This window comes from Chionomys nivalis, chromosome 2 (genome assembly GCF_950005125.1).
Source record: "Chionomys nivalis chromosome 2, mChiNiv1.1, whole genome shotgun sequence".
Taxonomy (NCBI): domain Eukaryota; kingdom Metazoa; phylum Chordata; class Mammalia; order Rodentia; family Cricetidae; genus Chionomys; species Chionomys nivalis.
Genome location: NC_080087.1, coordinates 84,436,271 through 84,453,734, shown reverse-complemented (window position 1 = coordinate 84,453,734; position 17,464 = coordinate 84,436,271). Strand labels below are relative to the sequence as shown.

General features: G+C 48.4%; 1 protein-coding gene across 1 annotated transcript; it reads left to right on the top strand.

The window, feature by feature from the left end:
- Positions 1-1,397: 1,397 nt before the first annotated feature.
- Haus5 (HAUS augmin like complex subunit 5) lies at positions 1,398-12,250 on the top strand. The gene is made up of 19 exons (XM_057756690.1): positions 1,398-1,543; positions 2,224-2,286; positions 2,382-2,414; positions 2,550-2,574; positions 3,764-3,869; positions 3,947-4,106; positions 6,302-6,371; positions 6,462-6,544; positions 6,979-7,036; positions 7,191-7,312; positions 7,475-7,538; positions 7,618-7,748; positions 7,925-8,087; positions 8,737-8,817; positions 8,906-9,051; positions 9,340-9,451; positions 9,533-9,665; positions 11,728-11,860; positions 11,969-12,250. The coding sequence occupies exons 1-19, from the start codon at positions 1,422-1,424 to the stop codon at positions 12,084-12,086; spliced, it is 1,923 nt and encodes a 640-aa protein (XP_057612673.1). The 5' UTR covers positions 1,398-1,421; the 3' UTR covers positions 12,087-12,250.
- The last annotated feature ends 5,214 nt before the right edge of the window (positions 12,251-17,464 follow it).

Below are 17,464 nucleotides of genomic sequence, written 5' to 3'. Positions count from 1 at the left end.
TCTTAAAATATATGTAAAAGTAAGTTAAATTAAACATTAATAAAATACGCATTAAGTTCATTGTCTCTCCTCATTCGGTTCTCAGTGAATGAAAATGAAGACAGGACCACTCCTGGGTATGGTTGAGAAGGGTTTTATTGTAGATAACGGATGTTCTGGAAGAAGTTCCACCTCAGCCCCTGGCACCCACATACCCAAAGAATCTGGAATGTTCTGGAGGAAGCTCCACCTCGATCCTCCTCCCCCATCTCCCTCTCCCCAAACCCTGCCTCATCTCAGAAGCCCACCAAACAAAGCTCCTCCGCAGATGCTCAAGCCCATTCCCACAGGGTATTTAAACTGCCCCTCAGAAAACAGACACGTGGTTTTTCAGTATCTCTTCCCTGTTTCCTCTCTTGGGGTGGAGGTGGGGGGCTGGAAATCATCCAGGAGCGTTTTATCCATTAAACCTGAGCCTTTATAATTCGGTTTGATTTGGTCTGATTTGAATTGCTGCATCGGTGGAGAGGCTTATGGAAAGCAGAATCTTTTCAGATAAGATAGGGAAAACAGACTGAACATGGCCAGCAAAATAGACCTGACCATGAGGGGAGAGAGAGGGGAAGAGAGCGAGAGAGGAAGAGAAGAGAGGAGAGAGGGGACCAAGAGGACAAGTAGCCCAAATGCCGAGTTCTGTGGGAATCAGAAGCTGGGGGAAGGGAAGGGAAACTTGGGGGCTGGAGAGAGTTAGGGTAGGAGATGGGATATGCCAGCCAGAATGACTCTGGAACTGGTGCTTGCTAGGAGGGACTCTGAGGCTGGAGGCTAGCACACACCCTGACATGCTAATAACCACTACAGGCATAGGTTAACGGGAGAACCATATGTTTCTTTGCCAAAGATTAGGGGAATGACTCCTTTTAGCAAGTAGGAACTGTTTTGTTTTTCGAGACAGGGTTTTTCTGCGTAACAGTCCTGGCTGTCCTGGAACTCGCTTTGTAGAACTCACAGAGATCCTCCTGCCTCTGCCTACCGAGTGCTAGGATTAAAGGCGTTCGCCACCACCATCCGACCAGGAGCTATTATTTTTAAGTCCCCGAGGGAATGCTGGCTTTTGTCTACACGAACAAACTTTAGGAGACGCAACTTCTTGGAACCTTAGCGCGCAAGAAAATAAGGTGAAATCTTCAGGACCTTTTTACCTCTTACAGTGAGTGAAAGAACAAAGGAGAGCAAGCGGGCGCGTGTATCCCAACCCGTCCTTTTCATTGTCACTCAGTGGAAGCGACACGCGAGCTTGAAGAGGCACTATAGAAAGCCGCCCTGCTCCAAGACCCGGAAGCAGGGATCTGCAGGCGGCTTGGTAACCGGGGACGTCCAAGCGTCGCGCTCGTGACGTCATAGGCGGGCGCCATACTTGAAGGGAGTGCGGGAAGCTGCGAATGCAGCTGAGCTCTCTGACAGCCATGGACCAAACGCCGAAAGCGCGGGAACTTAGTTGCTGGGCTGCAGAAGAGATGGAGGTGCCCCAAGCAGCCCGCCCTGGAGAGTCGACGCTGCGCAGGTGAGGCCGCTCCTGGAGTAAGGACGCCCCATCCTAGAATTAGCCTCCAGGAGTGAGATCCCCAACCCTCCTCGAGGATGACACACACACACACACACACACACACACACACATACACCCGTAACTGAGGGCTCCCCACCCAGAGTGGTCTCTCCAAAAAAAAAAAAAGAAAGGAAGGAAGGAAGGAAGGAAGGAAGGAAAGAGAATCTTAGAGTTGAATGAGTGAGGACCCAAGTAATTCCTGTCACCTGTGATCATAGTTCAAGCGTTAATAGAGCCCCTCCTACCCGCAGTGTGGAAATAGGATCCGCAGAGTAAGGCAGACCCTGCAGCACCTCGCCTTTACCGTTCTCCCCCTAAGCAAAGATGGCACTACATGGTTAGCAATAGCCATCCTATTGGGGACCGAATCTGTAGGAAGAATGACCCTGTTATGAAAGATCACTTCCTCTCACATTCGCCTCTGGAAGTGACTACGGCTAATCCTCTCCGAGAAGGAGGAGAACCCCATTGTGGAATGAGAATAGCCTCACATTTAGATGCCCACCCTTTCAGTGACACCCACTCACCCCCAGGAGTACCTGCCTCTTTTCCCAGGACCGTTCTGCCTAACTGTGGGAATGGCGGAGGGTCCTCCTCCTGGGTGATGCCCTGAGATACCTTCTGCTGTGTCTCCTCAGGCTGTGTCTGGGTCAGGGGTCTGACATCTGGGCCTACGTTGTGCAGCATGTACGTAATCAAAGGTAAGCCAAGCTGCTGCAAGAGAGGGGGTTTGCGAAGGGGGGAAGGCCTGGGCAAGGCCTTCGGCAACTCCTCTCCCTCCGTCTTTCCCATGCAGAAGTATCAAGACGATCCGGGGAAACCTCCTCTGGTAACTGCTTCTTCAAGTCTTCCTAACTATCGTCCCCAATCCTGTCTAACCATGCCTGCATCCACAGCCTCTGCTTCTTGCCTTCTACTCTGAAAGCCCCAGCCATCTCCTCTAACTCCGGTCTCATTTCTTTAGGTATGGCCATCAGGACAATCCGAAGGTGAGAGACCTGTGCTGTAAGAGTTTCTTTCAACCAAAAAAGAGCTTACAAGTATTTTGCTCTAGGCCCTGGATGTGCTGGATATGTCAGGGACACTATGTCACAGAACAGCCCAGGCCTTTGTGCTCCCAGGGGCTGTAGTCCAGGGGAAGCCAGGCACAGCTGGGCAGTGTAGGGAACTACGGTCAGTGTGGCCAAACCACTACTGGTAGCTGTGAGCTGCAACTGCTAGTTAGGACGGCAGTTGCTTAAGGGGCAGATGCTGAATTTAACAAAAAACAACAATGAGGAAAAGACAGGTTTGGAAGCTGCTAAGGGACATAGGGAAGTAGTCAAGACTAGGAGGAGGCGCAACGTTAAGGATACTTGCGGCTCTTGAAGAGGACCCCAGTTTAGATCCCAGCATCCAGAGCAGATGGCTAACAACCATGATTTCAGTTCTAGGGGCTCCAACATCTGGCCTCCACTGGCGCCTGTATGCATGTGATGTGTGCCACGCTCACATTACTTAAGACAGAGCTGGGCGTGGTGGTACTTGCCTTTTATTCCAGCATTTAGAAGCTTAAGCAAGAAGACTGTGAGTTTAAGACCAGTCTGAGCTAGTTACACAGCAAAACCCTGTCTCAATAAAAATAAAAAATAAGAAAAAGCCGGGCGGTGGTGGCGCACGCCTTTAATCCCAGCTCTCGGGAGGCAGAGGCAGGCGGATCTCTGTGAGTTCGAGGCCAGCCTGGTCTACAAGAGCTAGTTCCAGGACAGGCTCCAAAACCACAGAGAAACCCTGTCTCAAAAAATCCAAAAAAAAAGCCGGGCGGTGGTGGCGCACGCCTTTAATCCCAGCACTCGGGAGGCAGAGGCAGGCGGATCTCTGTGAGTTCGAGACCAGCCTGGTCTACAAGAGCTAGTTCCAGGACAGGCTCCAAAACCACAGAGAAACCCTGTCTTGAAAAACCAAAAAAAAAAAAAAAAATCCAAAAAAAAAAAAAGCCTCTGACAGATTGGGAGTCACCACACAGAAAACCAAAAAGATGGTGAGGTCATTCCAGGAGAGTCAGAGAGACTCTTGGTGCTTCTGTGTCATTCACCTCCCAGGAGAGGAGCCAGATGCTACCCGGAAGGTAGTCCAGCCAGGGTGAGCCCCCTTGAATCCTAGCTTCTAGCCTTCTGACCCTCTACCTGACCCCACCAGGTCCGTCAGAAGCTGGAGCTGGAAGCCACTGTGGCCCGCCTGCGTGCCGAGATCCAAGGACTAGATCAGAACCTGGAGCTGATGGATCGAGAGACTGAGGCTCAGGGTGACTCATGGGGCCAGCCAAGTGGGCCATAAACTCTGGGTGAGAGAGGTACTACAGCTGCCCCTCTCATCCCACAGACATGGTCATGGCACAGGAGCTGCAGAGCATGAAAGAGACTAAGCATCGAGCTCTTCTCCTCAAGGCCCAAGCCAGAGCTGTGCAAAGACAGCAGCGTGGGCTGCAAGACCCCATGCAGAGGCTGCAGAATCAAACCAGGCACCTGCAGGACATGCAAAGGTGGGGCTCAGCCTCCCCAGGGAGGTTAGACATTACCCTCAGAGACCCCGGCACTCTGCCTGCTCCCTTCCTGATTCTGGAATTCTAACCTTGCAGCTGTAACATAAGGGCCACCGGGTAGGGAGTTCTACCTTGGGTACCTGACCTGGTGCCAATTAGATATTTAGAACACTGGCTTTGAGGAAACAACCAAATACACAGACTAGGTCCCCACCCTTCAGAGCAGATGGCCTGCTGCATAGAAGGCAGATTGTCACCTAGGAAATATCTCACAGTTTCAGGAAGAGATAAATTCTGTGAAAGATCCTATGATGAAGGGGGAAGAGTAACATTTAAGTTGGGGAAGGAGTCCCCATAGCTAGCTTATAGGCCAGAACTCAGCTTGGGAAATGGACAGCCAGGAGATAGTGCAGCCCAAGCCTTGCTGGCCAGAGGGATGTGTGAGGAGGTGGAGTGGGAGAGGGGGAAAAAGCCATGGAGGCTCTGCAGTTTCTCTCTGAAACAGCAGACGTCCTGGCCTGGCTGCTTAGAACCACATGATCTCGGGCCAAGTATTCTCTGTGCCTCTGTTTCTAAGATCTATGGACTGGCACTAATTTTCAACCTCTCTAGTTAGAGGGGGCTGGAGAGCTGGCTCAGTGGTTAAGAGCACTTGAGTGCTCTTCCAGAGGTCCTGAGTTCAATTCCCAGCAACCATCAGTAATGGGATCAGATTCCTCCTTCTAGTGTGCATGAAGACAGCACACATATACGTAAAATACATGAATAAATGTTTAAAAAAAAGAGGTTAGTCGGAATCATGGAGAGTGCTCAGATGTCTGCCAGCTGTTCTGAGTGTGATAGGGAAGAGTCATATTGGGGAGGGTTTGGAATAGTGCCATGATACTCCCTAGATCTCATGAGGGTGTTGTTTTGTTTAGGAGTAAATGTTTTTGTTTTTATTTCTTTTATGTATGTATGTCTGTGCACCATATGTATGCCCAGTGTCCTCAGAAGCCAGAAAAGATTACTGGCTCCCCTGGAACTAAAAGCTACTATGTGGGTGCTGGGAATCGAACCCAGGTCCTCTGGAAGAGTAGCCAGTGCTCTTAACCTCTGCCCCATCTCTCCCTCCCATGTAGCTGTTTCCTGTAGTGGTACTCGGCATTAAACCTCAGACCTCACATGAACTAAACAAGTGCTTTACTACTGAACCACACCCCTTGCTCTTTGTTTGTTTGTTTTAGACAGGGTCTATGTAGAGCAGGCTGGCCCCAAAATGACAATGAATCATTCGCCTCTGTTTCCCAAGTGCTGGAATGAAAGGTGTGCACCACCCTGCCCAACCCCTGCCCTTTTACTTGTTTGTTTGAAGATACATTTATTGTTTTTACTTATGTGTGTGCGTATGTGAGTTTATGTGTACCATACGCGTGCTGGTGCCTATGGAGGTTGGAAGGCATCAGATCCTCTGGACCGGGATTTACAGGCAGTTGTGAGCCACTGAATACGAGTGCTAGGACAAACCCAGGTCCTGTGCAGGAGCAATATGTGGTCTTAACCATGAAGCCATTTCTATGGCCCCAGCTTGCCTTTTTTTACTTTCTATAAAATTTGAGATGAAGTCTTACTAAGTTACCTAGAGTGGCCTAAACTGACTTTGTAAGCATAGCAGCTGTGCCGGCTTTCCATGGCACTGGGAGGATAGGCCTGTGCCAGGCCCAGCCAAGTCATTTTCCTTGTTATTGTTTTGAGACAGTAGTTTATGCTGGCTGGCCTGGAACTTCCTATGTAGCCCGGGCGGCTGGAGAGAAGACTTGGAGGTTAAAAGCACTGGTTGCTCTTTCAGAGAATCTGGGTTCCGTCCCCACCACCTGCTGGCAGCTCACTGTGTAGCCCAGGTTGACTTCAGACTTTCAGTGATCTCCCTGTCTCAACCTCCTGAGTGCTAGAATCCAGTTCTTAACCTGTGGGTCGCGACTCCCGTACGTCGGAAGACCTTTTCACAGTGGTCACCTGAGGCAACTGGAAAGCAAAGATATTTACAGTGATTCATAGCAAAATTACAGTTATGAAGTAGCAATGAAAATAACCATATGGTTGGGGGTCATCTAGTGGCCCTAATCTGAGAGCCAGCCTATGAGAGTCAGGCAGGGGGAGGGGCACAGACACCTGCTGTCCCTAGGACCCTATCCCAACTACATGCTTCCTTCCAGGAAAGCCAAAGTGGACGTGACCTTTGGACCTCTGGCGTCAACAGCCCCAGCCCTAGAGCCCGAGGTGTTGGTGAGAGTCTGGGGCTGTGTGGGAGCTATGAGGCATCAGTGATCAAGCCGAGGCCTGGAACCCACTCATGCCCCATCCTCTTCCCTCTAGCGTGATATCCGGATGGCCTGCTCACTCCGGACTCAATTCCTGCAGAACCTTCTCATTCCCAAGGCCAGGGGAGGCAGCATCCCGTGAGTGTTGCCAGGCTCCAGCACCCGGGGAAGGCCGTGGGCATGAGGGCCAGGAGATTGCTGGTTTGTAAATTACTCAAGACTGGATTTCTGGAGTATACCCCGTGAGTGCTCCGAGGGCGGGATGAAGAAGATGCAGATCCACCGTAGACAGTGACATCCCAATCCGTTTAACCAATGACATTTGGGGTGACTAGCCCTATGGGCATGTTTTTCTCTGGAAACATGTTTGGAGTAGGGAGGCCTGAGGCTCTAGTACTCAGAGGAGGCCCTTCTGTTAGCTGGGGCTCTGGTGAGGAAACGGCATGTAAGGACTGGATTTCCTCATCTGTACAATGGGGACAACCATAGCTCCTACTTACAGGTAGTGGTGATAATTGGAGGGTAACCGATGTGTCCTACAACATCCTTTGTCCCCTTACCCAAATCCACAGAAGCCCTCGTGATGACCACTTTGGAAGTTCCCATCAACAGTGGCTGACCTCAGTTGAGGTGAGAGGGCAGGGCCCTCAGGAAAGGGTACTTCCTCCTGTTCCCCCATGAAACTTCCAACCCCTAACCGTCTAGCCATGAGTTGTTTCCCCAGAGACCTGGCTCACATCCCTGCACCACCATCCTGCCCTGATTTCCCACTTGTCCCTACCAGACACTGCTGAGAAACCACCCTGCAGGCCACATCTTGGCCGCCTTGAAGTACCTGGCTGCAGAGCGGGAGACAGAGATTCGGTCCCTGTGTAGGGATGGACTCAAGGAAGAAGAGCTGTCCAGGTGTGCAGTGAGCTCCTATAGCCAGGATCAGGTAGCATTCTGCAAACGGACTGGAACTGAATGCCAGCCAACAGCAGGGGAGGGGAAGGCCGATATTGATGACCCACACTCATCACGACAGAAATAAAGGGTGCTCCCTCAGCTGTTCTGTCCTCATCCCAGAGCCCAGGCACCGGACACATCGAACTCCAGCCAGGCCATGCCACCCTCTGCTCATCTCATCCAGGTAACCCTGGGGCACTCTCCTAAGTCCCACTGAACCATTCTGCCCATGGACCAAGCCCACACAGACCTTGTTCCCCCAGGAGGGCTGGCAGGCTGTAGGTATGCTTCTTACCCAGAGAGGTGTGCTCCTGAGCGAGCGGCAAGACCTGACTGGCCGCCTCCAGAGCCTAGTGGAGGAGGTGGAGAGACACGCCCTGGGACCCAGTGAGAGGTAAGGAGGCTCCCTCAGCAGAGGCACTCTCCCAGAGGCTGGGGATCCTGGATGTCAGCTACCAGGGGGCCCCCTCACTTCCTTCCCTGGTGCTTGTTTCCTGTGGGGTTCCTCATGTCTCCCCCTGTGACTGCCAGTCTCTGCTCTCTTTCACTATCTCCCCACCCCCACCCCAGGAAGGTGCTGCTGCTGGGGCTTAGGTATAGTGGCCTGTGGGCAGAGCTCAAGGCTCATCATGCCCAGAGCCAGGAATTGGGGAATGCGGTTGGGCACCGGCAACTTCTGCTTCGGGAGCTGCAGGCCAAGCAGCAGCGGATCCTGCAGTGGCGTCAGCTAGTGGTGAGATGCCGGGCCTTCGGGAGGGGCAGAGAGGAGGTGCGAGGCCTAGAGATCAAGACCTGGTCCTCCAGGGCTTGAGAGACTGTTCAGCGGTTCAGCGTTAAGAGTGCTGGCTACAGAGGCCCGTGGGGGCGCACACCTTCAATCCCAGCACTCCAGAAGCAGAGGCAGATGGATCTCTGTGAGTTTGAGGCCAGCCTGGTCTACAGAGTTACTTCTAGGACAGCCAAGGCCGCACAGAGAAATCCTGTCTCAAAAAAAAAAAAAAAAAGAATATTGGATGTTTTTCCAGACAATCTGGGTTCAATTCCCAGCATCTACATGGCAGCTCTTAATGGGGACTTCAGTTCCAGGGGACCCAATGCCCTCTTTTGACCTCTGTGGGAATCAGGCATGCATATGGTATATAGACATCCATCCAGGCAAAACACCCATACACATAAAGTAAAAATACATAAATCTAAAAAATGTTTTGAGGAGTAGGAAGAAGAGTAATGAACAAACAAATGAGCTGGGCCTCTATGTGGGGAAGGGACTCAGGGTGAGACTCCCATGAAGACTCAGATCCTGTACCCTCTAAGAAGGGGTGGTCTGCCCTGGGCAGTGGGAAGAACAGGAAGCTAGCATCATGGGCCTCCTGATTCCCCAGGAGGAGACTCAGGAACAGATCCGCCTGCTCATCAAGGAGAACTCAGTCATCAAGACCCAGCTGATCCGGGGCCCAAAGGAGGTACGCTAAGCATTGGGCAAGGCTTGGCTGGGGGGGGGAGCAGAGAGGGTGGGCCCAGACCGCCCCACTCACCCTCTCCATCCCACAGGTTCTGACCCTGATTCAGCAGAAAGTTGTTCCCACCTCAGAGGCAGTGGCACCACAGAGCCAGGAGCTGTTCCGCCATTTGAAGGAAGAGGCCCAACACCTGCCCCACATTCTGCTGGGCCCCCTGCTGTGGTACCCTGCCAAAGGGTGAGAGGGGCCAGCCCCATCTTCCCTGACGCAACCATTCAGCTGGGTTCAGGTAGGGGAGAGCCACACTCAGAAAAGAAAGGTGACTAAAAAGACACATGACATCCGCCTCAGGCCTCCACACATGCCTGTGCACACAAACTTAGCCCAGGGTCCCCAGACTGCCAAACCTCACCCCAGATCTTCAGCTTCAATCTGGCCTCCCAGTCCTTAGGCCTATCTCCAAGTTCCTGTCCCCCCCAGAGCTTCTGGAAGTCAAGATGCTTAGGGCTGTATTGCTGTTTCCAGACTGAAGCCGCGATCCAGGATCTTACCATCCATCCATCAACTGCACCCTACTACGCCAAAGGGTTCCAGCCTTGTCTCGCTGAGCCATATGTTGGGGCTGCCTGTAGGGAAAGTGAGTGTCCATATCTGTGACCTGTCTGCCCATCTCAATCCCAACCCTACAGCCAAGATGACCACCTTTCCCCACCCCCAGGCAACCGAACTACTACTTCCAAAGGCTGCCTCTCTCCGCCAAGACCTTCTGTTTCTCAAAGACCAGTGCAGTCTCCGAGGAGGAAATCTCCTTCATGTGAAGACCAGTCTGCCTCTGGGACCATCCACCAAGGGTACTTTGTCTTTCAGATCCAGCGTTCCTTCCAGTTTGCACCACCATGGGCTTGCCATCAGAGTGTGCCTGTGTGTGTGTGTGTGTGTGTGTGTGTGTGTGTGTGTGTGTGTATGTGTGTGTGTGAAAGTCAGAGGACAACTTGTTGTAGTCTGTTCTCTCCACCATGTGAGTCCCAGGGATCAAGCTCAGGTAGTTAGGCTTGGCTTCCAACACCTTTACCTGCTGAGCCACCTTGATGGCCCAGAGTGTATTCTGTTGTTGTTTCTTGAGACAGGGTCTGACTAAGTAGTCTAAGTTGGCCTCAGGAAAGCAGTCTGTTCCCTCAGCTGCCCAAATGCTGGTATGATAGGCTTGCACCTCCACCCCTGGCCTCACGGTTACCCTGAACTCTTAATGTACCTGTAACAACTCTTGGGTCCCTCTGCTCTAAAGAATAATTGTGCTCCCTGCCCTCTTCATCTGGCAGAAATCAGGCTTAGAGCCGGGCAGTGGTGGCCCACACCTTTAATCCCAGTACTAGGGAGGTGGAGGCAGGTGGATCTCTGTGAGTTCGAGTCCAACCTGGTCTACAAGAGCTAGTGCCAGGACAGACTCCAAAGCTACAGAGAAACCCTGTCTCGAAAAAAAAAAGAGAGAGAAAAGAAAACGGAAGGAAGGAAGTCAGGCTTAGTTCTCATGGCTCCCTAACCCCCATACCAGCTCATCAGCAAGCACCCAAGAGTCCCAACTCCAGGCTTCTGTATCAGCCCCCTCCACACTAGTCTATAGCTCAGGGAATTCCCAGAGACAGCAGGCCTAGATAAAGAACATGTAAGAGTCATGTGGAGGTCACAGACAGGGAATCCGTGACCATGATGCTTTCTGCATTACATCTCAGTGGGTCTCTGATCTGGTACATAGAGAGGGATTGAGCCCATTCACTATTCACATCATTCCCCATCTGCAAGAGTAAAAGGCTGGAGCAGGGTGAAGGGGCCCAGGGATGAGGGATCCTAGACAGGGTAAGGATGTTTCCCAGATGGTGAGTTGAAGGTAGCGCTCAGAGAGCAGACTGCTTGTCTGTAACTCCAGTTCCAGGGGACCTGATGCCATCTTCTGGCTTTTATTTTTTGCTTTTTCAAGACAGGGTTTCTCTGTAGCTTTGGAGCCTGTCTTGGCACTAACTGTTGTAGACTAGGCTGGTCTCAAACTCACAGAGATCCGCCTGCCTCTGCCTCCCAAGTGCTGGGATTAAAGGCGTGCGCCACCACCACCCGGCCATCTTCTGGCTTTTTCAGACACCAGGCACACATGTGATGTATATATATATATATATATACATGCAGGCAAAACTCATAAAATAAATAACATAGAATACATAAATATGCATGCACACACCATCCCAGTACTCAGGAAATTTTAAAGGCAGGAGGATCAGAAGACTCAACACCATCCTTAGCTACATAGCAAGTCTGAGGCTAGCCTGTTCTGCATTAGACCTTGCCTCTAAAGAAAAAATTAAGAACTAGGTGTGGTGGCACACACCTTTAATCTCAGTTCTCAGGAGTTAGAGGCAGAAGGGTCTCTACAAATTTGAGGCCAGTCTGGTCTACAGGACAGAGAGAGGGAGGGAGGGGAGAAAGGGAGAGAGGGGAGAGAAAGAAAGGAGAAACAAGAGAAGTATAGTGTTTCATGGGTGCCCTGGATTTAGGTCAGGTGTTCCCCAGAAGGGAACAGGAACCACAAAATGCAAACTGTTGCAAACCAGGAGGAGGCTGAACTCTGCTTGGGGGGCACTGGGGAGCCTGGAAGGAGAGGAAGAAACTCAGGAAGAAGCTTCTAGCTAACATGGAGGTGAGCAGAATGAAGAGTAAGGCCTGGAGCCTGGGAAAGAGGCCATAGAGAGGAGAAAAACTGAGGCAGCTGAGTGTGTGTCAGACTGGTGGACCATGAGGTAGAAGGTAGGAAAGTCCAGGTTGCAGCCTTGAAGGTGGCATCCTTGAGATGGGGGCCCTGGGCATATGGCATGAGGCTCTGTTCAGTCATACGACTCCAAGCTGCCTCCCCTCTGTCACCTCCAGAGCTGCTGCAGATCCAGGCATCCCAAGAGAAGGAGCAGAAAGAAGACGTGGGGCAGACCCTGAAGAAGCTGGAGGACCTGATGGAATGGGCACTGGAGAAAATCCCTGAGTTGCAGAGGATTGTTGGGGACTGGTGAGATGGGGCATTCGAGCATGGGGAGCTGATTGGTTTATCAACTTGAGCTACTGACGTGAGGGTCTAGAGGATGAGACTTTCCTCAGACACCCTTCCTTTCCCCAGGTGGGAGCAGCCAGGCCAAGCCACTCTCGCTGGGGAGCTCTGCCAAGGCCTGACCCTGCCCCAGTGGCAGCTGCGCTGGGCCCAGGCCCAGGGAGCACTGCAACAGCCATACAAATGAAGAGGCAGCTAGGAGCAGACTTTGTCTTTGTCCAGGAGGCTGAGGAAAGAGGACTGCTGTCGATTTCTCAGCCAGCCTGGGCTACGCAGCAAGTTCTAGGACAGCCTAGGCTACATAGTGAGATCCTATTTTAAAAATATATAGTATTTAACCCCCAAACTTCACCTCCCTCAATAAAGCATTTGAAAGAAAGTTGCCCACTTTTGTCTGCTGTCTTGGTACAAGTCTTCAGTTCTCCTCTGGCTGCCATTCTGTGCTTCCTCTGAGTTCTCCCTCTGCCCTTCCCACTAAAGCCAAGAGAAAGGGGGTACCTTACAGAGGCTGCTTCACTTTCCAGCTCCAACAGATTAAGTAAAATGGACCAAAGCGCCTGCCTTCAGGGACCCAGTGACCTAGGAGAGGGACCTAGCCAGATGGCAAGGTGATGACAATGTAGTACAGCAGAACCTAACTGCCATGGAGACATTAAGTAGGGCAAGGGTGTTGGAGGGAGATTTCCAGGGTGGGGCTTTGCTAAAAAGGTGATGGGGCAGCTGCAAGTGGATGTCAGAGCACAGTGCCTGCCAGAATAGAGCCCGGTTGTCTTCTAGGCTCTATTCTGATAGAGTCTGTGAATATAGCCCAGGCTGGCCTTCAGCTCATGTGCCTCCTGCCTCCACCACCACACTCAGTGTTTGTGTTACCAGGTTCTCTTAATTTCTTTTCTAAACACTGTGACAAGCCAGTGGGTGGAAACAACACGAGAGTGGCTTATTTGGAGGCTACCGTGCATCCTGGTAGGGACGGCATGACAGCTGAAGGAACTCTGGTAGTGGGAGCTAAAGGAATTGCTTGGTTAGATCATAATGGAGCTGAGACAGAGTTCTGAGTAGAGATCAGAGATGAATACAGCGTCCAAGGCTCGCTGCCAGCAACCCACTCCAGCTAGCCAGACCCCAGATCCCAAAGGTTTACCAACCTCACAAAACAGCACCAATATTTGGTGACCAAGGGTTCAAACATGAACCTCAGACTCCAACTCAAGTTTTACAGTTTGTACAGTTTTTATTTTATTTTTTAGGTTTTCTTTTTTAAATTTTATCGATTTTATTGAGCTCTACATTTTTCTGCGTTCCCCTCCCTGCCTCTCCCCTCCCCCCTTCAATCCTCACCTAAGGTCCCCATGCTCCCAATTTACTCAGGAGATCTTGTCTTTTTTCTACTTTCTACTTCCCATGTAGATTATATCTATGTAAGTCTCTCTTAGTGTCCTCATTGTTGTCTAGGTTATCTGGGATTGTGATTTGTGGGCTGGTTTTCTTTGCTTTGTGTTTAAAAACCACTTATGGGGCTGGAGAGATGGCTCAGAGGTTAAGAGCATTGCCTGATCTTACAAAGGTCCTGAATTCAATTCCCAGCAACCACATGGTGGCTCACAACCATCTGTATGGAGTCTGGTGCCCTCTTCTGGCCTGCAGGCATACACACAGACAGAATATTGTATACATAATAAGTAAATAAGTAAATATTTAAAAAAATAACCACTTATGAGTGAGTACATTTGATAATTGTCTTTCTGGGTCTGAGTTATCTCACTTAAAATGTTTTCTAGTTCCAGACATTTTCCTGCAAAATTCAAGATGTCATTTTTTTTCTGCTGTGTAGTACTCCATTGTGTAAATGTACCACTTTTTCCTTATCCATCCTTTATTGAGGGGCATTTAGGTAGTTTCCAAGTTCTGGCTATGACAAACAATGAACATAGTTGAGCACATGTCCTTGTGGCATGATTGAGCGTTCTTTGGATATATACCTAAAAGTGGTATTACTGGGTGAAACATGAGGGGCTGCTTGTTGGGGTTTCTGTCCTGCCCAATTCCAATAGCCATTTAGCCCCCCCAAAAAATCACACAGAGATTCTGCATTAGTTATAACTGATTGGCCCATTAGCTCAGGCTTCTTGTTAACTCTTATAACTTATATTAACTCATTATTCTTATCAATGTTAGCCACATGGCTGGGTACCTTTTTCGGAGGGGCAAGTCACATCTTCCTTCTTGTGTGTCTGAGCAGGACTGCAGAGGAATGGGCTTCCTTCCTCCCAGAATTCTCCTGTTCTCATTGACCTGCCTCTACTTCCTGTCTGGTTTCCTGCCTATACTTCCTGTCTGGTTGTCCCACCTATATTTCCTGCCTGACTACTGGACAATCAGCATTTATTTAAAACATAATTGACAGAGTATAGACAATTCTCCCACACCACTTCCCCCTCTTTTTTTTTTTTTTTTTTTTTTTTTTTTTGGTTTTTCGAGACAGGGTTTCTCTGTGGCTTTGGAGCCTGTCCTGGACCTCTTTTTTATTTTTTAATGAAGGAAAATATCCATAGTCCATTTTGGGGGAATGTGGGCATAGTATTCCAGGTACTTCCTGCTGTTTGGGGGTGCTGATAATCTTATGTGGACCTAAAGAAAAATTTGAATTATGATCAAGTCCTGAGTGGAGTATCCTGTGAGTCTTGAATCTGTTCTGGATGTAGAACTCTGACATCTGGGTCATCTGTTCTACCGGAGATTTCTCAGGTGGTCTTCCTTGACCAAACCTGATTTTTCTTTACTCAGAATGAATCCACAGTCTCTCATTTCCTGTGGAAACAAAAGAAAAATCTCTTCTTCAAAGTAACATACCTTTTGACTTCAATTTTGAGGTCAAGGTATTTTCAAAATACCTATCTTAGATTAATTCAGCAGCATTTATAAGCAAATGTCTTTTAGCAGCTGTTGCTCCTTCCTCAGCATTCAAACAATTCAAAGAGAGCATAATAACATACAGCATCCAGATTCTCTGTGTTATTTTCCATATTTATGTGGCTTTACTTTAACCTCTATTTCTTTTTACTTTTCTTTTTTGAGACAGGTTCTCTGTATATCTTTGGCTGTCCTGGAACTCCCTCTGTAGACCAGGCTGTTTTTTAACTCACAGAGATCCACCTGCCTCTGCCTCCCAAGTGCTGGGGTTAAAGGTGTGTGCTACCACACCTTGAACTCACAGAGGTCTGTTTACCTCTGTCTCACAAGTGTTGGGATTAAAGGTGTATACCATCACACCCAACTACTCTATTTTTTTTTAAGGACTTTAACCTTTTTCTTTTCTCTCCTGAGCCAGCATATATTTTTAACACCAGGTAAACCATTTAGAGGTTTTTTTATCTTTGAATCTCTCTTTACTGTATATCTCTTTTTCTGACCATATGAGTCTTTAATTTGCTAAGCAATATAGGTAGGATTAAAGCCATGGCTATGACGGCTGAATCCAGCCCATTCCTTAGCTTGATGAAATTCCAGGCTCATGGCGGAGGTACCGGCCAGAGCCATGTTTATTGCCACAACTCTATGGCATTTCAAGGTCCTTGCCAGCAAGCAAGCTGCAACAGTGTGTCCACAAACAACACTCAAATGCTCTCTCTGTAGCCAAACCTCCTGCCTCAAAGAGCCAGAGTTTGCCCTGGCAGGACAGCCCAGAAAGAAGGCATTTTAAAATGGGGCAGCTTTTTTCCTGCTATCGCTGAAAACTAAAAAGCATGTGGTCAGCTTTTATCAACACCATTTAAGTATTTCATGGCAGGACCTCTTAAAGAGCTGCAACTGGGTTTTGAGGAAGGTTGTTTTCTAATTTTCTGAGAAATCGCCACACTGACATCCAAAGGGGCTATGCCAGCTTGCACTCCCAACAGCATTGCAGAAGTGTTCCCTTTTCTCTACAACCTCTCCAACATAAGTTGTCATCAGTGTTTTTGATCTTGGCCATTCTTACAGGTATAAGATGGAACCTCAGAGTTGTTTTGATTTGCATTTCTCTGATGACTAAGGATGTTGAACATTTCCTTAAGTGTCTTTCAGCCATTTTAGATTCCTCTGTTGAGGGTTCTCTGTTTAGGTCTGTACTCCATTTTAAATTAGATTTTTTTGTTTGTTTGTTTTTTTGGTGTCCAGTTTCTTGAGTTCTTTGTATATTTTGGAGATCAGACCTCTGTCTGATGTGGGGTTGATGAAGATCTTTCCTATTCTGTAGGCTGTCATTTTGTCTTGTTGACTATGTCCTTTGCTTTACAGAAGCTTTTCAGTTTCAGGAGGTCCCATTTATTAATTGTTTCTCTCAGTGTCTGTGCTGCTGGGGTTGTATTTAGGAAGTGGTTCCCTGTGCCAATGTGTTCAAGTGTACTTCCCACTTTCTCTTCTATGAGGTTCAGTGTGGCTGGATTTATGTTGAGGTCTTTGGTCCATTTGGACTTGAGTTTTGTGCATGGTGATAGATATGGGTCTATTTTCATTCTTCCACATGTTGATATCCAGGTATGCCAGCACTATTTGTTAAATATGCTTTCTTTTTTCCACTTGATATTTTTTGCTTCTTTATCAAAAATCAGGTGTTCAAGGGTGTGTGGATTAATATCCATGTCTTTGATTTGGTTCCATTGGTCCTCCTGTCTGTTCTTATGCCAATACCAGGCTGTTTTCAGTACTGTAGCTCTGTAGTAGAGTTTGAAGTCAGGGATTGTGATGCCTCCAGAAGTTCTTTTATTGCTCAGGATTTTTTGGCTATCCTGGGTTTTTGCTTTTCCATATGAAGTTGAGTACCATTCTTTTGAGGTATGTGAAGAATTTTATTGGGATTTTGGTGGGCATTTGCATTGAATCTGTAGATTGCTTTTGGAAAGATTGCCATTTTTACTATGTTAATTCTACCTACCCAAGAGCTTGGTATATCTTTCCACTTTCTGGTGTCTTCTTCAATTTCTTTCTTTAAAAATTTAAAGTTCATGTTATATAAGTCTTCCACTTGTTTGATTAGAATTATTCCAAGATATTTTATACTATTTGTGGCTATTGTAAAGGGTGATGTTTCTCTGATTTCTTTCTCAGCCCATTTATAATCTGTGTACAGGAGGGCTACTGATTTTTTTTGAGTTAATCTTATATCCTGCTATATTACTGAAAGTGTTTATGAGTTGTAGAAGTTCCTTGGTAGAATTTTTGGGTTTACTTATGTAAACTATCATATCATCAGCAAATAGTGAGACTTTGACTTCTTTTCAGATTTGTATCCCTTTGATCTCCTTTTGGTGTCTTATTGCTCTAGCTAGGAACTCAAGAACTATATTGAATAGATGTGGAGAGAGTGGACAACCTTGTCTTGCTCCTGATTTCAGTGGTATCCTTGGGAGTTTCTCTCTATTTAGTTTGATGTTGATGTTGGCTTGCTGTATATTGCCTTTATTATGTTTACGTGTGTTCCTTGTATCCCTGCTCTCTCCAAGATCTTTATCATAAAGGGATGTTGTATTTTGTTAAAAGCTTTTTCGGCATCTAATGAGATGATCATGTGGTTTTTGTTTTTCAGTT

Excerpts from the sequence above, each read along its gene's own strand:
- Haus5 (XM_057756690.1), top strand. The coding sequence starts at position 1,422 with ATGCAGCTGAGCTCTCTGACAGCCATGGACCAAACGCCGAAAGCGCGG. Across the intron at positions 4,107-6,301 it reads CACCTGCAGGACATGCAAAG|GAAAGCCAAAGTGGACGTGA; the intron begins GTGGGGCTCAGC and ends GCTTCCTTCCAG. Across the intron at positions 6,545-6,978 it reads GCCAGGGGAGGCAGCATCCC|AAGCCCTCGTGATGACCACT; the intron begins GTGAGTGTTGCC and ends CCAAATCCACAG.